This window comes from Mustela putorius, unplaced genomic scaffold (assembly GCF_011764305.1).
Source record: "Mustela putorius furo isolate JIRA1106 unplaced genomic scaffold, ASM1176430v1.1 tig00003909_pilon_pilon_pilon, whole genome shotgun sequence".
In the NCBI taxonomy this organism is placed as follows: domain Eukaryota; kingdom Metazoa; phylum Chordata; class Mammalia; order Carnivora; family Mustelidae; genus Mustela; species Mustela putorius.
The window spans coordinates 1,290,290-1,316,097 of NW_025422057.1; the positions used below are offsets into that span (position 1 = coordinate 1,290,290).

The following is a 25,808-nucleotide window of genomic DNA, read 5'->3' on the forward strand; positions in this document are numbered from 1 at the left end:
CGGTTTCTGGTCCAGACACCTGCAAGGTCCAGTGGGGCACTGGGAGCAGAGGAGGCTACGGCTCTGGAGAGAAATCAGGCACCTGGAAAGCCCACCTGCTCGCTCCTTCTGACCGGTGACCCACTCGTAGGAATCTGTCCTGAAGATGAACCTCTGGAGGCCTGACAACCTACAGGAGCGTGTCCAGTAACATGCTCCGTGGTGGCGCAGTGCGTATGCGCAGCTGGTCGGGTGCACATGCCACGGGGCTCCCGTGCTGCAGCCCCGTGAGGCTTCTCAAAAGGACCAAGAGGTCTCAACAAACGGGGATTTCTGGGGTGTGCTGGTTCTCCAAGAAATGGGCACCACAGCTGGTGGCCGGCAGCTGGAGCATGGCCGCCACGTTTCGGCGGGTCGGTGTCCCTGAGTTCCCTTCCGGGGACCGGCCTGCTCGGATAGCGGGAGGCGGGGGTGTGCTCTAGGCCAGCTGCGCTCCCAGGGACTCCGAGCGCCTCGGGGAGAGGCTGCCTGGGGAAGGCGGCCCAGCTCGGACACGGGCCTTCTGGCATCAGACGCTGCCCAGTGGATACTAACCACACCATGGAGAAGAGGAGCCTAACCCTAGCTGCAGCCGGTGAACAAAAAGTATTTGAAAAAACACATCTGGTGTGCTGTTGTCTGTGCAGAACCGCGCGGAAGGGACTAGAACTCACCTGGGAAGGACGGACAGACCTGGAAGTGCGGGAGACCGGCTGCTGCCGGGGGGCAGGGGTGCTGGCGGGTAGGGAGGGGAGGCGGACTAGAAGGCTTAATGCCTTTTCCGTGACTCAGAACCCCAGCGATGCTTCACAGCCAGAATCCATCACTGAAACCAACGTTCTCAAAGGGATTCAACCTGGAAAGCCAGGAGGGACACTTGACTCCTAAAGGAGGCACCCTCGTGGGGCAGGGGAGGTGGACCGCAGACGGCACAGGGCGGCCAGGAAGGGGCGGGTCCTAGCCGGTGGGGGATGCGGACGGGGCACCTGGAGCCGCTCACGGTCCTGAGTCCCAGCCCTCCACGCGCGTGTGCCGGCAGGCTCCTCCGGCCGGTGAAGACCGATGTGCCGCGGCCCAGGCCCCTGCCCGTGCGCAGAAGCAAGCAGCGCTCTGATCGGACGCTACACCCCACCCGGTTCACAGCGGTGCATCCAACAGCCCAAATTGGGAAATAGCCTAAGTGTTCACCTTAAATGGATTAAATGTGCGCTCCGTGTCTCGCACACACTCAGAAATACGATGCAGCCGCAGAACAGCAGGAAATGGGCCATTTCCTTCATTTCCAGCATGGACGGACCTCGATGCCCTGGTGCCCAGTGGTCGAAATCGGGACCGCCCGAGCTCACCTACATGTGGATCTCCTGTTTGTTCTCTAAGATGTTATCTGAGAGGCGGAGAGCCCGCGGGCAGGGGAGGGGCAGGGGGAGAAGCAGACCCCCTGCTGAGCCGAGAGCCCCCACAGGGCTCCCTCCCAGGGCCCTGAGATCAGGACCTGAGCCGAAGCCGCTTCACGGACGGAGCCCCCCGGGCGCCCCCCGACGTGGGATGTAAGAACAAACCCACCATCAGGCTCATGGACGCAGGCGGGGCTGGTGGCCGCCAGAGCGGAGTCGGGCGGCAGAGACGGGCGGAAGGAGCGAGAAGGCTCCGCCGTCCAGCCACACACCAAAGCCGCGGGGACGGAAGTCGGGGCGTGGGGCTACAGCACCTGGAAGCTCCGACGGGAGCAGCTCTGAGCGGTTCTCAGCACAGGAACCGGCGTTCCGTGAGCGTCGGGACGGACGCCGACCGGTCGCTGTGGTGAGCAGACAGCGGTCATGTCCCCCTGAAACTGGTCTCTATTCACGGTACCTCGATTGAAAAAAAAGGAAATCACCATTTCTAACAAGAACCATAGAATCACACTGCATTAAAATACTTCGATTTCAGAGAATGTACTTTTCCTCTGAAAGTTCTTGGAATAACGACAAATTCCTGCTCCTCACCCCCACGGAACACACATTTTCAAAGACATCTCAAGATCTGCAGAGACCCTGACCAAGACCTCTGGGGCAGACAAGCGGACTGTCTCAGGAACTCTCAGAGATGCACCGGACAGCCTGGGGAGGGTGTGAGGCTACCAGGGAGCACCCCATGGGGGCAGCGCTGTCCCCACACCTCCGGGCCCTGTGCGCTCCAGTGGCCGCCCGCATAGCCACGGACCCAGGCCAGGAGCAGGCTGTCGGCGGTGCCCCCAGGGTGCCAGCGACGCGCCCCAGAGTGTGCGGCCTGGAGGGATCTTCCACAGAACACGTGTGCAGATCCGCGCGGGTAGGGGCTCTGTCGGGGACTTACCGGGTACGGGGCCATCAGAGAAACGGTGGTGTCACCGGCTCCGCCATCCTCGATGGCAGGGGGCCGAGAATGAACGCGGGCCAGTGTTCGGGGGAGGAGTACCCCCTGAGGCAGGACAGGAAGGACGGGCCGGCTGGTCCCACGTGGCAGCAGCCCAGACTCCCAGCCAAGGGGCAGCTGCCTGCCCTGGGCCCCTGGTGCTGGGACGCAACCGGCACTCACGCTCTGAGGACAGGGACGCGCTGCCAGACGAGGTGCAGATGGGGCTGGCGGACACCAGGCCCAGCGGACCCCCCTCCACACATTCTTCTGCTCGTCGCCCCGGGCCCTCAGCTCCACCGCGTGCACGCGCTCCGCATCCCATACGCACCCGCCCCTCGCCAGCTCCGGGGGCTGCAGTGTGGGGCCCAGAGGCCCAGTGTGAAGGCCAGAGCCCCCACCGCGACCATGTGCCACCGGGTATCCACCTGGACCCCCAGCAGACTGGTGTGGGGGGAACTGCTGGCCGAGGGGAAGGGGTGCGTACCCCCGGGATCTGCGCCCAGGCTGGCGACACCCCATGGCTGCCTGTGACAGCCCCGTGTCGGGGGGGGGAGGGCTGCCTTTTACCCACGTGTTGTCCTGACCCCAGACCGGGCAGAGACTCCTGGGGTGCTCCCTGCCCTGGGCACAAAGGAGCCCCTTTGCACCGAGGGCGGGACCCACGGCAAGCAGGGTGGAGGCCGGCCAGGCAGGTGTGAGCAGAGCATGCGGTCGGTCCGGCCCAGCGAGCGGAGGAACTCGGGCTCAGCAGGCTGAGGCCTGGAGGCTGCCGTCTGGGGCCCCGGCGGCCGCCTTCTCTGCCCCGGGAAGGCCAAGGTCTGGGTCTTGGTTGGTTTTCACACCAGCTTACGCGAGACTTTTCTGGACTTGCTACACTAGGCGGCCGGAGCGCCCGACCCAGGCCGTAAGGGGAATGATGGTTCTGTCGCCGCCTCACACGCCTGGCAGGGTCCTCGGGCAGCCCCCACCTCAGACCGGGGCTCTGCACGAGGACCGACCTCCTCCGGATGGCAGGGGCCTGCCGCTCCTTCCCCTCCGGAGCCGAGTCGTCGCCGTCACCCAGGCCGACCGGGTCAGGGCTCCGGCTCCTCCGTGCACAGGGCACGGGTCTGAGAGAAGTCCAAGTGCGATTCCGGACCCTCTTCAACCCCCTTCAGCAAAGACTTGCAGACGAGTCCTCCTGAGCACACCGTGGACCAGCAGAGCCCCCGGCTCAGCCCGGCTGCCAGGGACGCCCAGGGGGGCTGCCTGGGGTTGCGGGGCACACAGCCTCCGACTGCGGACTCGGGGCCGCTTAGCTCCTCCGAGAGCGGGCAGAGCCGTGGCCTTTGCTGTCGTCACACTGCAAGTGCCGGTGATTTGAGGACGGCTGACCACCAGGCTCCTGAATCTCACACTAGCTTATCAGAAGCTCGATTTTTCTTTAAAACAAAGAAACAAAACAAAAAAAGCGTGTGTAAATCCGCACACGAATAAAGCGTATTCACCCCGACGCCGGCCCCCAGCCTGGAGAACGTGAAAGCTTCGAGGAAAAGAGCAGCACAGAATTCTAAGAATGAAACCGTTCACACAGCTCACTTCCAGGAACAGAGACGGCGTCTGTAACCGTGACCGAGGACGGGGAGTGCCGTGGCGGCCGCAGGCGCAGCACTGCCCTCCGCGGGGGCCCCCGGGTGACGGCGGGCCCCAACACACAGCCGAATCCGGTTCAACACTGACAACTCGTCACGCCTTTCCGCCAGCTGACGCGGAGGCTCCGTCCCACCAGCACTTTCCCGAAGGACCAGGGCGGGCGAGTCCTTGCAGAGCTGCGCACCTCGGCTCGGTCACTGCCAGCAACGGACACACCGTGAGAATTATGGGGAAGTTTCTAACTCGGCGTGTATTAAAGTGGCATTCTGTGAACGTTAACTCAGGGTGCGAGCGCACGCTCCCCACGAAGGTCTCTGTCCTAACAGGTGGCGTTCACAATCAAGATACGCCTCAAAATTTCAAGACCAGCGCATGTGGCCGGGCGCTCCTGTCCCCTGGAGGACACTGTGACTAGGGCCGTGTGTGGAATCCCAGTAAGGTCCAGTCACTTGGCCCTGGCACATGTCTGTATTGTCTTGGGAAATGCTCATTTCTGGTATCAAAGATCCTGCTTAAAAAACCCACCCCCAAGGCAGTGATGGCGTCACACACGGGCTTGGGAAGCAGCCAGAAGGCCAGCGTGCGCGGGATCCCGGCAGTTCGCAGGAAGAACGTCCCTCCCACAAGTCCTCTTTGAAAAGGCTTAGAAACAAAGCACGTCCACGTCCCCGCTGTGAACGGAGGCGCTGTGGGACCCAGACGTGTCCCCTCAGGGCAGCGACGGTGCTGCTCGCGGCTCTCTCCGGGGGCCAGGGCCGGGGCCAGGCTTCGCACAGACCTTACCGGGCGCATTACCTGCACCATTTCCACAGAAATAAAACAGACTTTGAGTTTGGGACGGACGGGCTCCCAGCCCAAGAGCCGCCATCTGCCAGCCAGGGACAGAAGCTGTGCCCTTGCTCCAAAGCGCGAATCTGCAGAATCTCATGATGTGCAACGAGCAAAGAAAAGGCCGATACTGATCTCGGATTTAAAACCACTTTTATAGTGTGTTGTTTTATTCGGTGGTCACACCCGAGGCTGTGATGGCAGGTACAGGTGTGGGGGGTAAAAAGCTGCGGGACCTGCTCGGGGAACCACGCCCTCGGCAGGGCCCCCCGGGCTCGGAGGACGGGGCGCGTGTGAAGGCCCGAGTGTGACGGGGGAGCCGGGGGGTAAGAGTCTCAGAATAAGAGATGTTCCGTCAGACAACTTTCCTCTTGGGCGTTAACCTTTCGGCCTGCGAACCGGAAGGGAAGGCTCAGACTGAATAAATACACGATCTGGAGGAACGGCCTTTACTGAGCACTGTCCACCCGCCGCGCGCTGAGCGGGGCTCCGCGGAGCAGCGGCCGCCCCTCCAGCCTGCGAAGGGGAGCGGGCAGCACCGCCTGCTCCTCACGGGGAGGACAGGCCCCTCCTCGGAGAAGGCGGCCGGGCCCAGTCCCCGCGCCGGCTTCCTTAGTTGACTTTGTCCTGGAAGATGTACAGGTTGTTGGTGGCGGCCACGGCGATGACGTTCTCCGCCGGGTGCCAGGCCGTGTGCAGGATCTTCTTGTTGAAGTCCAGACTGTCCACGCTCATCTCGTCCTTCCTCCTCTTCCCGCCCGCACACACCTTCCGAGGCTTTAAGCAGGCTCGAGGCTTACTGTTCTCCCGGGAGGCTTCCAGCGTGACGTCCCTCCGCGTGTTGCGATCGAACATCCTGAAGAAGTTGTTGTAGGACCCCGTCATGATCGCGCTGCTCGGGACAAGAAGAGAGAGCAACGCCCGTCAAGGAGGAAGCGCTCGGCACCCGGCCGCGCGGGCCCCTGCCCTCACCCCCCTCCCGGACAAGACCTTTCTAGAGCAAACGGCACTACGGATGGGCCGGGGAGACATGCAGGGGAAACGTCCTGCTCAACGGGGAACGCACAATCACGTCGGCAAAAAGCAGTACAGACGAGAAAAGGAAAAAAGAACCGTCACACTTTTCATTACACCTTTTTGTTTTTTTAGTGATCTCCACACCCAACGTGCGGCTCCAACTCACAGCCCGGAGACAGGAGTCCCACGCTCTCCTGACGCAGCCAGCCAGGGGCCGCACGCTAATGCGTTTTTAAAAAAGTAAAAGAACACAGTCACAGTGTGTTTGTTTTCAGGTCTGGAGCGTCTGCGACTCTGCCGCAGGGGACGCCAGTCAGACTCGTCCCAGCACAACACACGGCTGCTTGAACAGTCCGTGACGCATTCGGATGTCGAAGTCACTTCACAGGAAGCAAGAGGAACACGAGGAGAAGTCCCAGACCTCAGTGCGGGTCTCCAGCATTAACGCTAACGGCTTCCGTTTCTATAGTCAAAACATGTGTTACACAGGTTGAAACTTCTGGTCTTTTTCTATAAAACTGAGAGGAAAATGGCCCACAGCCCGTGTTGCCATGATTTGGCCCACGGCTTTAGGACGAGCCCCACTGCAGACCCCGCAGCCGGCCGTCTGATCGCGCACGGCCGGCCGCTGACCCTGACCGCGGGCGAACCCCCCGGGGTCTGACTAAACCGCACGCAGAGAACAGGCTCAACTCCGAGACCACTCTGATCTCGAGCCCCGGGAGCGCCCAGCCGGGGACACTCGCCAGCTCAGCCTCGGGCCAGATACCGGCAGGGAAGGCTGAGCGGGGTGTGCCCACGGGGAGCTGCCGTGCGCGCTCGGGAAGCCGCACTTCCTGGGAACACAGAGGGCGGGAGACTCCCTCAGGGCCCGCTGTCTCGTGCCTGGCAGAACCCACGGCGGACCGACCGCGGCAGACCCCGGACCCCGGCTGCTCTGACCACCGTGCTCGCACGGGAGCAGGAAAGGCGGCGTCCCCAGCCACACTGGTCCAGTGACCCAAACCACACAGACGACCACCCTCCCGAGCAGTTGGCCAGGTGTCACCCTGTTTGCTGGGACAAAGCAGACTCGGGAACAAGTGGTATGTCCATTTCTGCTGCTGGACAACCTGAGCACAGCCAGGCGGTGCCAGGGACAGCACAGCCCCGGGCGGAGGGCAGGTCCCCCCTCGTGCCACAGCATCCCTCCGCAGGGGCTTCCCGGCCAGAAGGCAGGGGAGGGTTTGCAGGGAGGAAAGAACAGGCAGTGCTCCTGGAAAGTTCTCCGGCGTTCCTGGGGTGGGAGACTTAAGGGAACATTTCAGTGTTTCGGACAGACCAAGAGGCATAAAGAAAAATACACGGACTGTCCACCTACCCACAGGCCACCGCCCGCTGGGTCCAGAAAGACGGGTCCCCACCCGGGGCCCCCAGCAGGACGGTGAGTCCTCAGAGCAGGACAGGATCATTCCGGGACATGTTTACGTGTCAAACAGTTACACATTCTTAACAACACATCCATCTCGTGCGCTCTACGAGACACAGAAGCCATCGGGTCGTCGTCTTCCAAAAGCTTTGTCCGGTCTGTATCCTTGTGAGGCCATCTACGGCTCTTCCTGTCGCAGGTCACGAGAAGACCCGTTCCCTGCCCCTCACCCGACACGGGCACTGGGGCTCCGTCAGATGCTCGCTCGCTCCTGTCTCTCAACAGCTCTCCCTGCCTGTGCGGCTTTACGGACGCACGCGGGCCCTGCCAGTCTCCAGAGGACCACGGTCATCGGCCTCCGGCCCCCAGCCTGCCCGACATCGCTGTTGTCGTGAGAGCTCTGGGGTGGCATCCTGGTCACTCTGACCTGCTGTCTCCTAATGAAAATGAGCATTTTTATCCATTTTCTTCCCATTTCTATTAACTCCCATTCCTGAGCTGTCACTGTCCTACCGACCGGGACTCCTGTGCAGAGTCTGGACGCTTCCCTCTGGAGCAGCCGTACTTCTCTGCTCGTGCGGGTTTCGCCTTCACCGCCGTGCCCAGCGTGTGTCCATCGGCCCGGGAGACGCCGCTGACGCTCCAACACCGCCGCCACCTGGACCCGGGCTCACAGCGCGCGGCGCTGCCACGGCTCTGGCCCCGTCCCTGCAACACTCAGCTTGCTCCCTCCGGCTGAGGGAGAGCCGTAACTGTCCCCCCAACACGGACGACCGAGACTAGTGACTCATTCAGCGTCCACGCTCCTCAGCTTTGCTCACAGGGCTGGGGCCAGCCGCGGCTGCTTTCGATGGCGTCCCTTCCGGGGGGCGCACCCCCGTCTCGTGAGCTCCCCGTGAGGGTGAACTGCTCTCCACCTGAAAGCAGCTTGTCGCACACGCGTTCTGAGCGATCCCCATCTCGACACACGCCTCACGTGCTGGCGCGAGCACGAGGGCCGCGGCGCACCGTCCACCTGCTGCGTCCACCTGCTGCGCGGAGCGGGCCGCTCTCAGCCGGACCGTCTGTTCTCCAAAGTAGCGTGTCGGGCTGTCCACGGCTGTTTTCACGGTCTCTGCATCGGGTACCTGTGGTTTCGTTCTGACACGGGGGTGGGGCGGTTTCTGCGCCTCCTGAATCCACGCGTTCACTCTCCCATCAGCTACCAGAAACCCCGATCTGGCTGCGGTACAGGCACTCCTGGGCACGCATCTGCAATCTGCCCGGTACCCCCCCAGCCCCCGGGCCCCGGTGCTCCTGACCTTCCACGGGTCCCACTGGCCACACTCCAGAGGCACGTTGGGGCCCCTCTGATGCGGCTCAGTTCGAAAACCCAAGGTCTCTCTTCCTACTCTGGGTCTCCTACCAAGTCCACAGCCATTTTCAACCACTGCGCTTTTCGTTTCTAGAAGTCCTGTTTGATTCCTTTACGAATTTCCTACGTCATATTTAGGGCTCTCAGGATTCCTTCCGATGACCTGAAAACATCTCCAGCGTTCAACTCTTACGCCCTGCAGCTTACGCTCCGGGATCGGACTCCTCAGAGGGGAAGCTCCGTTGCTGTTTCTGACTGGTTCCCAGCAGCTCCGTGTGTACTTGGTACTTCTCATCTATATGTTCGCATCTAACGGATTTTCATCGGCGGAAATCCCGAGTCCGGGGGTGCTGGGCAAGGCACACCGCCAGGTCATCGGTGGGTTTGCCGACAGCGCAACGCTGGAGTGCTCTCTCCCAGGCCGGGCGCCAGGGCCCCGCAGTGTCCGAGCGCAGGCGTGCAGCCTCTCTCTGTCGGAGCTGCGCGCGTGCTGGTCGGGACCCCAACCCCACTGCTTGTGTGGCCCTGCCCAGGGCCCTGGTGTTGCTGCCAGGGCCTTGGGAGACGGATGCCCGCATGAGGCGCGCACTGTTTGCCGGGGCGGGTACAGCCCGGTGCTCTGCCTCTGCCCCCGCAGGCTCGCGTCTGCCGCAGTGCCCACGCAACACGGAGAGGTGGCGGTCGGCGTGACAAGAAGGCGGGACCTGAAGTGGTTGCCCTTCCCGAAGCCCAGAATCCTGCCCGCTCTGTAGGGCTTGACTCCTCAGTTAACTTTTCCAGGTCCCGCGGCCGGTCCAGACACAAATGCCCCATCCTGGGAGGGAGGGCCGGCCGACGGTTCCACATCTCCGGGCACTTCTGTGCTGCTCCCAGCTGCCAGGGTCTCGGGCACATTTCCCTCAGGACTCCCATCTGCACAAGGATGGATGATGCCGTTTCCATAATCCCTGAGGGTCTCACTGCCCGCGCGCACTGTGCGGACCCAAGGCTTCTTGACGCCCACCAGCCCTCCACTGTGAAACCCGAGCCAGCAGGGTCCTGGGATCAGATGTCCCCAGGCCAGCCTGGCACCCCAGGCCAGCCTGGCACCCCAGGTTCCCGGACCTTCTGCTTCCCGTCTCTTCGTCCGGCCGTCGCGCACTCTCCCTCGCTCACGTGCGCTCCATGACCCACGTGCAGAGATCTGTGGCGGCCTGGCCAGCAGCACAGGCCTCTGCCGCTCACGTCACGGGGAGGCCCCACCTGTACTTCTAGGGACGATGACAGTCTCCTTCCAGCACCAGCCGCACCGTGTTGTGGGAGATCGAAGACACGGCCTCGACAGTACTGCGGCTACTGCCCTCCTCAAAGGACGCGCACGAAATGAACCACGAGACACCAGAGCCACCGCCTCGTCAAGGCCACTGGGACTTCAGGCCGGCTGCCCCGCCAGTGAACTCGGAGAGCAGTTCCCTTCCTCCCTCCCCAAGAAAAGGCGGACTGGAACGTGGCCATCGCACACGCTCAGCGCTAAGCCCTTCTCACTCATCTTGGAAATAAGACAATAAAAATTATTTTGAAATATTTAAGAAGCATTTTAAGTATTTTAAAAACAGCCAAAAGGAACTGTAGTGCTCTGTGCACCGAGTAAGGACGGGGTCGTGAGTGAGGGGACAGCTGTTCAGATGCCCCATCTCTGCCTCGAACCTGCCGCTCAGCAGGCAGGCAGCCCGGACGGCACAGCCCGGCAGCCCCCAGGCCGCTCCTCCAGGACGCGCGCCCCACCTGTCTGAACCGCTCCAGCAGCACTCGAACTTGTCGAAGATGCAGTCGTTTTCGTACAGAGAACAAAGCTTGCTTCGCAGGTACTCGTGCACCTTGAGGAAACCACAGCAAAGTCAGAAAGCGCCGTGCGCAGCTGTGGCGCCCTCCCTGCGCGGCGGCCTCACCTGGTGGGTCTCCACGGGCCGGCTCTCCATGTTGAGGTCCCACACCTTCACCGACAGGTAGTCCCGGGTCATCATGTACCGACCGCTGTGGCTGAATTTTACGTCGGAGATGGAGGAGATGATTTCTGAGAAGAAGGACCTACTGCTGGGGTCTTCAGGCTCTTCAAAAACTGAAAAACAAAGTTTTCAGCTTCTGTTTAAAAACCAGGCAACGCGGGAACGCCTGGGTGGCAGAGCTGGCCAAGTGATTTCAGCTCAGGGTCGTGGGATCAAGCCCCATGCGGGGCTCTGCGCTCAGCGGAGTCTGCTTGGGACCCTCTCCCCGTCTCCCTCTGCCCCTGGCCCTGCTCACTCGCGCTCTAAAATAAACAACAAAACCAAACCAACACCCCCACCCCCCGCCTCCCAAAACAACAAACCCAGAGAACAAACCCCGTTTTAAGTCCCTAGGCCCTCTCTGGGGAGCCCAGGGAGCTGCAGACCACACAGCACTCACGCTTCTCCTCTTTCTGGTACGTCAACTGCCGAGCTTAAGAGACTTAGATGCCACGTCCCAGTGCCAGTTACTGCTAAGGGACAGCACCAGACACACGGGCCCTCGGCTGTGGCCTGGAAAAGCCCCTCAGGACAGTCCGACGTGCCTTTTGGTCAAGACCCTGTGCTGACCACGGCACCAGCGTGTCCGAGCAGCGCAGGCCCTAGCGAGCCTCATGCAGACCTGTCCCGTCCACACCACAGGAAGACAAAAGCAGCGTCACCTAGGAACCCCAGGACTGGACAGTGACCTCCAGAACGGGTCCCATATACCAAAGCCTGTCAGGAAAGGGATCCGTCTCTGCTGTTCAGGAGTCAAGCTCCGCGTAACCAAACCAAACTACTACTTTCCGGAAGACGCCAGGCGCCTCCTTAGCAGACCTTCCTTCCTCCCACAAGTTTCGCTTTCTCAGAGGAAGCTCAGCAGCCCTCCTCCTGCGTCGTGGTCGGGAGCCCAGAGGCGACACCGGAGCCCTGACTGCTCCGTCAGGCCTGTGGCTCCCGAGACTCCGCGTGCGTCCGTCCGCCTGCGAAGCTGCATTAGCTTTATTTTCTTTTAAATGCAGGAACCCGGAAACGGCTCCGCATCTCAAGTGGATTTTAAGCCAGCCAGGGGCAGCACAAACATTCGCTCAAGTCCGTTACTTCGCTGACAAGAACGACTCTGGTATCTAGAATGGTTTACTCGAGAGCATTAAGGCGCGCCCGGCTGGCTTGTTCGGTGGAGCGTGCGACTGGTCATCGTGGGGCGGTCAGTCCCAGCTCCACTGGGCGGACGCCACTATGGACAACAACAGAACGTTCTCTTCAGACACAGGCCGGCACCGCACGAGGCTCACCGCGGCCGCGGGAGTCCTAGACGAGGCTCTCTGAAACAGTCGGCCGCGGACACCGCGTGGGGCAGAGGGGCCGCTGAGAAGCGGGGAGAGCGACACACGGGCGCCAGGCCTGCTGGTGCCGCTACGCGTCCTGTGGGAGCCACTCTGGACGCCACGACCGCGAATGGATTTCACCAGCGGAGCGAGCGTCGTGGGCAATGAAGACAACGGCACGTCCTCGGACAGGCTGCCGGGACCGGTCAACGGACCGTGAGGACGCGTGAGCAGAGTCCCCGGTCACAGCCTAGTCCCCACCACGGGACCCAAAGCGCGACACGCACACTTCCGGTTTCCTAGAAGGCTGGGCCTGCTCTTTACGGCTAAACATGAAAACGAAACTGTCCTCACCTAGAAGACACTTCAAGGCTCAGAGGATTACAGCTAGAGCTTCGCCTGTGGGAACGGGCTTCGAGGGCAGCAAAGGTCACCGCGAACAGAGCCCGTCCCGACAGCTGAGAACCGTCGCGAGTGAGGTGCGTTCCGGCAGCCCCTGCCGAGGTCCTAATGCACAGAGGTAGAGGCAACAGATGGTTCTCGGCTGGGAGTCCTGGGACGAAGCCCAGAGACTCTGAGCGGGAGGAACACTACAGCTGCCCCCGGGGGACAGCGGACGGCGAGTCCGTGGGAGCACAGCCTCATGGTCCACGGGTGCCGGCAAGGGCCCACCAGAGGCCACCCGGGGACTCAGGGTCAAAAGCCGGTCCTATGCCTGCGCGGGCACGAGGAGCCCAGAAGAGACACGAAGTCTCTGGAGATGGTCTCGCGTCCGGGAAACGGCATCGACGCGAGACGTACGGAGCCTTTCGGGCACTTACACTTGGAGTGTCTGTCACACAGGGCCGAGGAGCGCATGTCGCACAGCCGGATGGTCCCTTTGCTGCTGCTGTACACGAACACGTTGCACTGCAGCGGGTGGAACTCGGCCGCGGTGATCACCTCCGTCAGCTCCTCCATGTTCACGGGCTTGATGTCCACGATGTCTGCTGGGCGCACAGTTAAGGCAGAGCGCTCGGCGGGCTTCGGTCCACGTTCAAGGGAACGTTGGTGCGCATCACCCCACCGCGAGGGCCGACGCAGACGCGCACGGCACGCGAGCCCAGGAAGAGAAGCTGGGTCCCTGCGCGGCTCGCACCACCGCCCCGCCTGCCCTCCAGCGTCCTGTGGGAGGCCGTTCCCAGCAAGACCGGACATGTCTGATAAAGCAAACAACGAAAGGAAGCAAGCAGCCACTTGTGCAAAAATCCCACACTTCCATCCATAAATCACACACAGAAAAGAACTGTCAGATTGCAAAAATCTGCTTTTTCAAGAATCTTTTCTTGATCTGCCACGAAGAGCCCATTCCAAGCGGTCAGAACACTGCTAACCCTGTAGTCTGCCATCTTTAGACATCATTCAACTAAAAAAAAAAAAAAAAGCAGAATCTGGCTCTGGCTCTGGGTCAGGATGGAGCAACAGGGTCCAGATGGGCCCTTCCACTGAGACGTGTAAGAACCAGGAACCGGGCCACCATAGCTCGCCGCTGGACATGAGACAGCACAGGCTGTGGCCCTGGAGGGGCCGGAGCCCTGCAGCCGGCCCGGGGATGCTCACGGGCCCTTCTGTGCCAGAGCAGAGGTCCTGGCAGGGTCGGGGAGGAGCAACGAGCAGCAGCCCATGAGGACACCGCCGGGCCAGCGCCTCGACAGACCGAGCAGGGCCCCCGCTCAGGCCAGTGCACGGCCTGCGGCCCGAGGTGCGCTGAGGGGACAGCGGTCAGTGCGCAGACCGGTGCAGCGGCACGGGGGCAGGGGAGGGGCCCGAGCCTTGGGGAGCAGCACGACTCGCGGCCAGAGCATTCACGGGAGCGGAGCGAAAGGCACTCAGAGGGTCACGGTGCTGACAGAAGCGCGGAGTAAAGCGCTGTGTGTTCCATGACCTACGTCGCCACAAGGAAGGGCAACTGAAACATGACCGTGGGACAGAGTCTTGCAAAGACAACGAGAAATATGACTGCGCACATAAATCATTTATGAGTCAGAGTTCTCACAAAACACAAAGAAAAATGATGAGATTCCAAAAGGAGAAAGCCCACAAAGGGTAGTAAAAAAAAAAGTTCACACTAATGAATAGTAAATTAACAGAATATACTTCAACTCACCTATAATCAAATAAATTAAAGATGGTCTTATTTTGGTTCTATTGATGTAAAGTTATTTTAAGAAGGTCCAGGGTTCTGCTAAAATAGACGCTCAGAGGCGGTGGGAACGCCCGTCTCCAAGCCTGCCCAGAGGCGGCCCCCACGCGGCCCTCTGCGGCTCACGTCCCAGGGACTGAGGCCCACAGGTGCATGCGCGGCTCCGGGTGTACACCCAACCCTGCGGCTGCAAACCCGCATTCTGACTCCGGGGGACAGATGGCTAAGACGGGCCCAGAAATCAAGGAGGCCAGTGGAAGGAACTCTGGAGCTTTCGGATGTGCCCCGGGCCCTGTGCACACAGCTCTGCACCCACGGGCTCTCGGGTCCCACAGGACCACAGGCAGCACCCCAGGAGTGCGGGTTTGCAGAGGGAGAGGAAGGCCTGGGCGACGGAGGGACTCCATGCTCATTAAGGTCGTTGAGCTGAACTCGGGCCTCGGCACCCCGAGCGCTTGCAACTTCATCGCCACCGGGTGGAGGAGCCCGTCATTCTTGGACACGAACTTACTCACGCAGACGCCTACAACGTCCGCCGCCTACAACGGTTACCGGTGCAGGGGGACTGGGGGGAAGAACTTCCTCTGAATCATCTGATTTTGTTCAACGTGGTCACATATTAACAGAAAAAAGGAGGATTTAAAATACGAGTTTAAGGAGGGAAGCAGAGAGCATGGGCATGAGCCCTGTGAGACGGGAGGCTGTGCCCGGCGGCAGGAAGAGGAGACCCTGCGGGTAGGCATCGGAGCGCCTCGGTGACCAGCAGCACCTCGGGGCGGACAGAGCCGCCACGCTCTCTCTTTGCAAACAGGGTCAACAGCCACACCAAGCACAGGGACAACAGGCCATAAAAATCCGGTGTGAAACGCTCGAGTTTAAAACACCACATACACTTCATCTTGCAGCTCTTCCTGAGTACAAGGGAGCACACACACACGTGCCAAACTGCGGCCCAGGTGACCTGTGGACATCTGTCCCACTGTGGCCGGCCCGACATTGCTCCCAAACGGGGGAAATCCTGACCAGTGCCCCTCGATGTGCACACAGGACAGGGCTCTCACTTCTGCACAAATCGACAACTTCTAACACGCGTGCCCAAGCAGCCGCACGCTGACGGTCACCCTACCAGAAACAGCAGCCCGGCAGCGTTCTGAAGACACGGAAGAGGCCTTCAACAGCTTGTCTTCTCACAGAGCTCTCCCGCGATCAGTCACTCCTAACCACCCCTCTGACCGAAGCCAGGGTCTTCTATTCTAGTATCTGCGAGCAGGTTTGGGGTGGAGAGCAGGGGACCAGGCAGCAGTGAACCTCCAGACACACACACACTATTTAAAACTGTCTCTCAGGAACCCAGGAAGGCAGGTCGTGCTCATTTCACGGAGAACTCTCCCCAGAGGCGGAAAGCAGTTTCCGGTTTTAAGGACAGGTTAAACCAGAGATCTTACACCACAGGCTGCCACGCAGCAAGCCGTGCTCCGAGGTGCCGACTCAGATGCAGGAGCGGACGTGCATCCAGAACTTTCCTGAAGAACAAACCTATGAACAATGCCGAGACAGCCAACCGATGAAGGATACTAAAGCTTCTGTCTGTGATTTCTAAATGCCATAGATTAATTCTCAGGTCATCTGCAGAAAGATAGGTTTCATGATCACTATTTACTGAAATGGAATTTATATGATACGTGTGAGCATTTGCAAAAATTCGTCGTGGACTTGCTTCTACCATAAGATCCATGGGCTTCAATATTGGAACCTAAAAATGGAAGGAAATAGGAATTCAAAACAAAGATCACCACAGCATCAAAGTACAACACTTACAGCAGAAAACAAAAGGGAGCAAGTCTGTATCCCCAGCGAGCTAAGACTTCTGTACAGGCACTCCCCAAAGAACCAAAGAGCAGAGCTGTGAACACAGGCTGCGGACGGGGTCCTGTCCCTCCCTGCCGCTGTCCCTGCGGCAGATCATCCCGGCACGGAGACCCACTGCCGCCAGGGCGGGTGCCCCCGAGGACGGGGCCTCTGCCTGCCTGCCCTGTAGCCACCGCGCGCCCCTGTGAGACCTCGTCAAGAACCCCCCTCCCTCTCTTGCCACCGCTGCTCTGCGGGGTGACGGTGTGAACCTCTTCACTGCCTGGGGGGTCTGCTGCTCCGTGCATGTGCTGGGCGCCAGGGAGGGGTGCGGGGAGGGGAGAGCGCACAGGAGGGCCCCAGAGAGCTGATGTGGGGCCACGCTCCCAACAGCTCCTGGCCACGCGGGCTGGTCCGCCTGTCTGTGCTCCTCAGCAGCTCACCGAATCCGGCAGAGACAGTTTCTGGAACGTGTAACGGACTTCAGTGAAAGGGGTTTTAAAAGGAGCACAAGATCCCCACCTCTGTGCTGGGCACTGTGGTCAGGGAACAGGACAGCCACACCATGTGGCAACAGTGGAATCGCCTGGCAACAGACGGAGGAGAGCAAGGGGCCGCCTGCGCGTACCAAGGCCCCCACGAGAGGCAGGCGCGCCATCATGGGTGATCGTGTCCACATGTGAACAAGGAGAAGTCCCCACACCAGTGACATCTAGTGAGAAAGAAGGCAGGGGTTTAAAAGCACAATAAAAATTAACAGTAGTAACTGTGGCTTTTCTAATTAAAAGCCAAAGGGAGCGCCTGGAAAGGACCGGAGGAGAGCCCGCCTCGTCTCGGCCCAAAAGTCTGCAAAAATGAGCTTGGGGGACAAGCATAAATGCCGCCCTCATTCTCCAGCAGCTAGGGGCTGACCCCACACCGGTGTTCTCTCAGTAGGAGGCATCTGTCCCGCAGGGCGCACGGCAGGCGGCCACCGCCCTCCGATGGGTCTCTCAGTGATCCGAGCACATGGCGACTCTCATGTTAGGACAGAAAGGCTCCTCCTCCTAAGTCAGTCCCTTTCCTGGCACTAAGAATCTAAGAGGAAAACAAAATTTAGAAAGAGGAGTATTTGACTCCTACTCAGCCAAATTTGGGCAAATAGTCTTTTTAGCTTTTAGAAAGGCAATTAAGAAATCAAATAGAGGCCTAAAGTCACAGAGGTCCGTCAGTTTCCAGCCTGTGAGCCTAAATCGGGGTGCTCACACGGCTGTTTCTGATGAAACGACACTTCGGTCCAGTTACACCACGTGCCTCTGGCAAACGTGCAGCAGAGCCACTGAGTACAACCGACATGGAGCCCGGCGAGACCGTGGGTTTTCCAACGGGCACGCGAGCGTCTGGTGCGGCGGGGCAGGCTGAGAGCCGGGACAGCGTGCTCGGCGGGAGGCCCTAAAGGCGGTGGGGCACACGCAGCGGGGGAGGCAGGACCGCGTCGCAGGGCACCCAAAGCCTCCTCCGTTCGGTCACACTCAGAGTTCCACATGATGGGAGCTGGAGCCCGAGAGCCACGGTCACTCCCGTGGCTCATCACCACCGCATGGTCGTGGAAGCAAGGGCACGGCCGGGGAGAAACCCCAGTGTTTACATCAAAACATCCTGGTTCAAATCAGGGTTTTAAAAACTCTCCGTGAGTCAATCACGCTACTTCTCCACGTCAACCCCCTGGATGCGTGGTGACACCTCGGTCCCACATGCGCTCCTCCTTGACAATGCTGTGTCCCGCACCCTGGGGAGCAGCGGCCCCGTGTCTGGGCTGTGGCTGTCCTGTGCGCCCACCATCCCAGCACCCCGTGTGCGCCCAGCACTGAGAGCTTGGGGAACGGAGCAGAGACAGACCCTGCGCGCTCTGCACCTAGTGTCACTAGGGTCTCTCAGCGGGGTGCCCTTCCCTGGAGCACCTAATAACCCGTGACGAGGTCACTGATAAGGTCTTCATTTGATAAACAATATTCAGCAAAGCTTCAAACCTCATTATAAAACAAACCAGCCAACCAGCAATTTTTACGGGCACTGGCCAGTGCTGGTCTTCCTGCCGCTGCCCCACGCACGCGGCACATCCTGGTGCCCCACCCCCTTCCTATCTCCTCTGCACACTCCAGGGTGGGCACTCCTGGGCAACGACCTGACCCAACTTCACAGCCGTTACAGTGTGAACCCAACCTAGGTGTCAGAACGGATGAAGACGGTCGTGTCACAGGGTGCCCAGGGATACCAAAAAGGAAGTGAAGGTATTACGGACTGACAGGCAAAGAACCCTGAAAGCTCCGAGGGTGCCTCAGCTGACTGCGGAGATGCCACGAGAGCCCCAGGGTTGTGTGGTTCATCTCGCACCCGCGGCCCGTGCGGCTTCACCCGGGGCACCGCTCTGAGTCCCACGGGGACCTCACCACCACCAATGTACGCCTTAAAACCTTCGCAGTGAACGCTGATACACTGAGAGGGATTTCTGTTGCAGGGTCGGCCTTTAGTTTAGACTTTCTTTAGCACCATCAGATCTTTCTGAACGTACTGTGCGGCTTCCTGCTTACGTGAAATCCAGGGAACCCCACTGTAACACACGCACACGACGACTGTGATCACAGACAGCCTCCTCGGGTCGGGAAGGCAGATGTCACCGCAGTCCTGCGCAGGGCTCTTCTCTACACAGCTGACTACACACTGCCCCTGATTAACCAGGAAGAGAACCGGGTAGTTCGAGAAAAAGTGTGTACCCGCAGCGCGGTAATGCGAAATGGGTCTCGAAGCCGTCCGTCTTCATCCTTCAGGTTATAACCTTCTGCTCTTTTGTCCCGTTCACTTATTTTCCATAATTTAATAGTTTTATCTGAAAATAAAAATCTCAGTGTCCATGTTAAAAGAAAAACTGTATCCCGCACCACCGGAGTCGAGTATCACATCAGAGAACCGTATGGCTCTATGTTGACGGAGAAGCTACGAGACTCTGAAGGTGACTCTCCGGTAGGGACAGAGCGGACGCTCCGTCTGCAGGGTGAGGAGAGGCGGGGCGCGCAGGAGGGCAGGGCGCACGGGGCGGGCGTGCCGCTTGCTCCTTGTGCGCTTTCCGTCCTCCGCCCGCCGCCTGCTCCCTCGCTAGTCACTTACCCTGTCCCCGAAGTTTAAAGCAGAAACGACCTGGAGAACGGGTTAAAGTAACAAGTAAAGTAAAAATCTGCTACACCCAGCAAATTAGAAATAAAATCCTAAATCAAATAATCCCTTAAAAAAAAAAAAGGCTCTTACCATTTGTAGAGAGTAGAAAGTGAGCAGCGTTCTGTTGTGGTAGCCACCTAATTTTATTAATTTTTTCCTCAATTTCTAGACTTTTCAAATAGTCAAACTCTGGTTCGTGACTTTGAAAGGTACTGTAAACATTATATTCTCCCCTGGCGTGAGGGCGACTTTTGTTCTGCAAGGAAACACAAGCTGGGTTAATGAACAAAGCACAGGACCGAGAAAACTTCAGTACTACCAATTTGGATATAAAATGACTACACACATTTTTAAAAATTAAAGAAAACCCTGGGTCAAAAATTATCCAGGAGAGGACACTCTGAAATAACTTACTTGGGAAAAACAAGTATCTGATAATTTCGCAGACCTTCTACGCCACCGCGGGGCACACGTGTTAGAGCGGGTCTGCGGAACATGCCTGCCGCCTGCACGGGAGCCAGGGGCCCCTTAACACAAGGAGGCTCCTCCACGGACGCACTTTTCCCCGAGAGGCTGGTGGGCCCACGATGGGGGCAGCACGGTGCAGTGTGACCCCGTGCGGTCCACACCGAGCCCCAGAAAGGCCCGCCAAGACAACACCCCCTGCGCACCGCCCCCAGGAAGAGGAGGACGGGGCAGCACTCAGGCCGTGACCAGCACCAGCACAGGACCCCCGCGATGGAATTTTCAACACACGTAAAACAGTTCCATACAGGACAGTGAAAGCAGAAAGACATGCTTGGGAAGATGCATATTGTCTTCAAAATAATAACCAACTCCGGGAAAGCAGAGTGAGAAGGCGGCAGATTTGGGAACCACGCTAGGAGACAAACTAGGGGGAGCCCAACTGGGGCCGCCTCGACCTTGGTGGTGGGTCCATAAATGTATTTACATTAATCTCTGAAATCTTCTGTAACCAAAGTGACATTTTCTTTCTTTCTTTTTTTTTTTTTTTTTTAAAGATTTTATTTATTTATTTGACAGGCAGAGATCACAAGTAGGCAGAGGCAGGCAGAGAGAGAGAGGAGGAAGCAGGCTCCCTGCTGAGCAGAGAGCCCGATGCGGGGCTCGATCCCAGGACCCTGAGATCATGACCTGAGCCGAAGGCAGCAGCTTAACCCACTGAGCCACCCAGGTGCCCCAAAGTGACATTTTCTATGAAACAGTAAAAATATCACATAATTACAAACCAAGGACAGCAAGATTTTAATTCTCGCTCTATCACTGGCACCTGAACTCTTACATGTTCACACTCGAGGCTGTGTGTCAAGGACATCGAACGAGCAGAGAAACCTTTATGTCTGGGCTTGTGTATTACTGAATTAGATCACGTTATGAGAAAACACCCCCCAGCTCCCTGAATCTCTCCACTGCATGGCTCTCTGTGCCGCACACCCCTGGAAACCACGTGCAGACCCCAGGGTCTAGGACCCGGTTGCCGCGCGTGGCTGTTAGGCGCGTTTGCTCTTTCTTCAGGCCTGCGTCGCACTCCCCACGATAAAGCAGATGCTTCTACCTTGCCCATGAGAAAAAGGAAATTGAAATCTTCAAAGAAAAATCTGTGGCATCAGTCCCTCAAGACCGTAACCAACTCCGAGAAAACAGCAGGATACGAACAACTGGGTGAGGCACCCACACCCGGGGCCACCGGTCCTTCCCGACCACGGTCTCCGAAAAGACGCGCTGCAGACGTCTTCCTGTCAGAACCATGCCACCCCCTGCCAGCCCTAAAACCTCTGTCCTACAGGCTGAGACCCTGTGTCAGCCTCCGAGGACCCCCAGGCAGGGAGCAGTCTCCATGTGTCTGGGAAGAGGAGAACAGAAAAGCCAGAGGAAGGGCCTCGAGGAAGACCTGCTTGCCCACGGCAGCTGGGTCCCTAGGAGAGAACAGAGCCAGAGCCACCAAGGCTGCCCGCCTGAGGTCCTGGGCACAGGCTGGCGAGGACAGGAAGATGGTGGCAGGTGCATTCTGGTTCCGATAGGCTGCGTGCTGGTGTCAGAACCACTTACTCCCGGCGGCTGGCCCCGTGAACTGCAGAGCCGAGCCAAGTCCCTCAACCCTGCTGGCCTGAGACAGACACACTAGGCTGCCGGGAACGGAGGGCTCTGCGGCTAAGACGGAAAACAGCTTGCACATCGCGCTACGAACTCTGCTCCCGGCCTCGCGTCTCGGGCACACCCTGAACTTTCCGACGGTCCCCTCTCGCTCCGACCCCCTGGCTGGACACCGTGCCCCCTTCCGCACTGCAGCACAGCCCTGTGCCCGGGGTGTCTGCGGGGAGGGCGGCGGCGAGCGCCAAGATCCAAGAGGAGGAACATGAAGGCTTTTCATGTCAACCGAACTATGAAGAAAAAGACAGGAGAAAAGCTGCCCAGGGTTTCTTAAGTTGCAGACAGCCGGGTATCAAATGTAAACCATGTCAACAACCCGATTCTGCGTGAACCCGTGGCTTCACATGACTGACCACGACGATACACCTTAACGACCACTACCCGCAGGTTCTCACGGGGGCGGCGCCCAGCACAGTAACAGGACGCTCGAGTACACTATGATCTATCTCCCATGGGAACCTCGTACTTTTTAAGTTTAAACGAGGACTCGCAAAGGGAGAAAAATCTCCTCTTCTACAAGGATACATTTAGATGGCAAACGAAAAGGAGCGAAGAGCCAACCGGCCGACAGCTCCGACTCGGCCCGCTGCCGTCCGGGCCCTCCTGCAAGTTGGAGGTGCGGCCGCTCCCTCACGGCAGCGCGGCCAGCGAGCGACGTGGGGGGTGCAAAGTCATGAACTCACCGAACCGTCCGTGAAGACCTAGGCAGACTAACGACCTACGCAAGAATTCTTGCCACCCCAAATCAGAAACAATAGGATTAGATCTACTGAACTAAGAAATTGTCCTTTTAAAAACTAAAAAATAGTTCTTAAATCTACGTGGACATAACCAAAGTCAGAGCTACAGCAAGCACACTTTAATGACGAGACGCTGACCCTCCACAGCGCCCTTCCCACGGACCAGCGCGGTCCTCCGCTTCGGCTGGGGGAGCCCAGGGCCCGCCCTCCCACAGACGCCCCCGAGCGCGCCTCGCCGGTGGCAGGGCCGGCCGCCGCCCGCACGCACGTCCGCGGGAAGGAACAAGGGCCCACGAGGTGCTACGGCGAAGCTCCACCACGGAAGTGTAGAGACCAGATTCCGAGGACGAGAAAGTACGTCCCCGTGACCTGCCCCGACACAGACGAGGGCCCTGCGTGTGAAGTTGGCGGCAAAGACCGAGGCCGGGCTGCACGTGGCTCCCGCCTACAGGGTGTGCGCGCCCGGCCACCGCGCCTCTTCCTCAGCGCTCCCCACCAGCTCTGCTGAGGCTCCGGGGCAAGGCCTGCTTCTACCTCCCATTCTCTCCTTATGCATTACTGAAAAAGACGGGTTTCTCTGCCCTCTCCCCCAAAGAGAGGGACCTACAAAATGGCTTGTGAGTGCGAGTCCTCTGGGGGGCCCTCCAGGCCCCGTTCTGAGGACTCCTTCCTCTTAGCACGGACAGTGGGGTCCTCGGGGGGCATGGCAGAGGCAGGCAGCTCCCCTCTGACTGAGGAGGAAGAGAGAAATCATGGCCCCCAACACACAATCTTCCCCGGAGCTGGCGTCGCCGCAGCCGTCCAGCGCGCACGGCCCGCGCACTGCCCACTGGGCCACGGGGCTGGCAGCCAGCGCCTCCAGGGGCTGTGGGAGTGAAGCTCACCCACGGCCCCCGGCACAACGACAGGATGAGAGCAAAGCTATGTGGACGTCCACCGCCCCACATCCTTCCCTCGGTCCTCACGGCAGCCTGTGGGCAGAGCAAGGACTCTCCTCTCCCGAAGGCAAGGGCACAGGGGACTCCATCGGAGCTCCGTGGCTGGCCGTCGGGGGGCGGAAGCACGGGTCTTCTGGCTCGCCCGGGACAAACGGCTCCCGCACAGGCCGTGTGCTGCGAATGACTAGCAGCGAAGTCACAGACTGAAAAACGCCCGTGTTTCTCTCCCTCCTTCCAAGCGACACGAGAAAGGCTGGCTTTCATTTGGCTTGCGGACTGCGCATCACTGACCTCTTGCTCCCGCTGAAAAATAACAACTCGGCCGCCCTTGTCTCCCGTCGCTAGAAGATCTCCAGAGTAACTGAATTCGACAGTTGAGATGATGTCGGCTGCCAATAAAATACAGAAGCAATTTACCAGATTACGATTTGGAAAGGAGTTATGATCAATAACAAAGGTCAATAAAAAAGGTCCAAGAGACAAACACACACATATACAACTTTGTCACTGGATAAAGCAACATTTTTCACAGGAAACTCATCATTCCCAAGCAGCTGATTCCGCTTCTGGCACCGAGAGCCCAAGAGCACATACGAGCTCATGGGCTCCGCTCCGTGGACTGAATGCTCGGTCCCTGGGGCACCAGGGTTTATTTAGGCTGCATTATCCTGATATAAGGGTATGGAATAAAATCTTAAGAAAATTAATTTTGAAAGGAAAACAAAAACACTGGTCCTAGAAGACTGCTGTCTGATTTTACGACACACGCCTGATAGTAACTCATAAAATAAATCTCGCTCTTGCATGACATTAACAGATGTTTTAATATTCTTTGCAATACCTTTTGCTGGCTTCTGTACAAAATAACACCATACACAGCACAAACTCTGTTTCTCTGACTGGATGCAACCACGACCACCAATAACGACAGCATCGTTACCCAGTGAGACGCGATGCTGGACACCTGAGATTTCGGACACTGACACACAAAGACCTTGGCCATCGGCTCACTACAGGTGAAGGGCACAGGGTACGAGCAATACAGCAAGGGCGGCGTCCCGGGGCCGAGGCCTGGAGGGAACGGATCTGGATTCATGAATGGACCCCTGGACTAAGAAAAACAGAAAGGACCGTTTTCTCCCGGTTGGGCACGCTGCGTGCGGGCCGAATGAAGACAAGGCCATGGGTTGATCCCCCAGGAGCCGCTGTCCCCCTGCTCCGTCCAGCACAGGGACTCCGCGCCCGCGTCAGCTGCCCCAGACAATCTCCGCTCTGGCTGTCCTGAGGACGAGCCGGGCTGGATCAGTACAGCCCGCCCGGCTGCTGGGGCACGGACGCCGACGGCCTGTCCCGCTGGAGGACAGACTGCGCGCTCTGCACAGAGGGCCCCCATGGCCGCGGCGGGAGTGTTTTAAGACACGACTGCTGCGCAGCTCCTCGTCCAACACCAGGAAACAGACACTGAAAGTACTTGGAGAACCCGGCCCGTAACGGGGCTCTCAGAGGTGTGCGCAAACCCGCAAGTCACACAGTTGACACGGGACTGCCGTACGAGCTCTCACCTCCTGCACTGTGCTCCGCGTTGTTTTTAATTTTTAAAGAGATTTTATTTAGAGTGAGAAAGAGCGAGAGAGAGAGCAGGAGAAGGGGAGGGTCGTGGGAGACGCAGACTCCCTGCCCAGCAGGCGCCTCGACCCACACCAGGATCAGGACCTGAGCCCAAGGCAGCCACTTAATGCACAATGAGCCACCCGGGCGCCCCCTGGGCACGACTTTTAAACACACAGAATTCTCCTGCCTGGGATGTCCTGCCTTCTTTTTTTTTTTTTTTTTTTTTTAAAAAAAACACCCCTTCAGTCACAGCCGGAAAAAGGACCAGGCTTCTTGTCAGATGTGTCACTTTTTAAATTAAATGACTCAAAATAACCCAATTTGCTTAAATGGAATGAAAATATCCTGTATTGGACTAAACGGAACTCCGCCTCTGTCGTTCACACCCGGGGGTCTATGATATTATATAATTAACGGCATTCTTGCTCTGTCAGTGATTTTTAAACTTAATTAAAACGGACTGAATCTTTTAAAAGAGAAACTCCCATGACTGCCACTGGCGAGAAATTATTTTCATTACGCTGCGCAAATATGTATGAATCTAAAGTGAGAAAATGCTGTCCACAGAGTTTAAAAGAGCTCGAAAGTCAAAATAAATATACAAACTAAATACCTACAAAATTACAAAACCAACAAAATTTAAATTACCAACATGAATTTAACATGATGGCCATTACTCTACAGAACTAGAGTGATGCTAAAAGCAAAAACATGGTACTGAGGGCACCCAAGGGGCCTCCGCAGCGGCCACGCACGGCACGAGGACTCGGGACGCACTGCTGGGTATGAGCAGCCGGAGGCCCCTGCGCTGGGCCCACACGCACACGGGCCCTGCTGGCCACAGGGGGTGGCGCTGCGTCTCTGCAGAGTGGCAGCACGGCCCGGGCGCTGGTGCACACAACCCACAGTGAGGCACTCTGGTAGGACAGGACATCTGGCTGGTGCAGAGCTTACTCAGTCTCTGTTTTAAGTCATACTCAGAAACCGTGACGCACGCCTGGCAGTGCCCAGGGACCCAGCTCCGACCTTCTGTCCAGTGCGGCCCACGGCTGGGAGAGGCCTTTCCCCACCACCACCACCACGATGCCGGAGAGGACTGGAAAAGTGTCCCACCACTAAGCAACAATGGTGGGCAGGCTCTGACGTGCAGGTGACAGC

General features: G+C 58.7%; 1 protein-coding gene across 3 annotated transcripts in view; it reads right to left on the reverse strand.

Moving 5' to 3' along the window:
• Window positions 1-4,990: 4,990 nt before the first annotated feature.
• Window positions 4,991-25,808, reverse strand: part of PPP2R2D (protein phosphatase 2 regulatory subunit Bdelta) — a 41,609-nt gene continuing 20,791 nt past the window's right edge. The window contains exons 3-11 of one of the 3 annotated variants that reach the window (XM_045068516.1): window positions 23,331-23,428; window positions 19,280-19,445; window positions 19,142-19,171; window positions 18,751-18,863; window positions 15,725-15,902; window positions 12,789-12,953; window positions 10,562-10,731; window positions 10,398-10,489; window positions 4,991-5,746 (exon numbers count right to left, since the gene is read on the reverse strand). In XM_045068516.1, coding sequence (XP_044924451.1) covers window positions 5,467-5,746; window positions 10,398-10,489; window positions 10,562-10,731; window positions 12,789-12,953; window positions 15,725-15,902; window positions 18,751-18,863; window positions 19,142-19,171; window positions 19,280-19,445; window positions 23,331-23,428 — 1,292 coding nt within the window. In that variant the 3' untranslated portion in view covers window positions 4,991-5,466. The remainder of the gene's footprint in view (window positions 5,747-10,397; window positions 10,490-10,561; window positions 10,732-12,788; window positions 12,954-15,724; window positions 15,903-18,750; window positions 18,864-19,141; window positions 19,172-19,279; window positions 19,446-23,330; window positions 23,429-25,808) is intronic. The other 2 variants (XM_045068517.1, XM_045068518.1) reach the window with 2 other exon arrangements.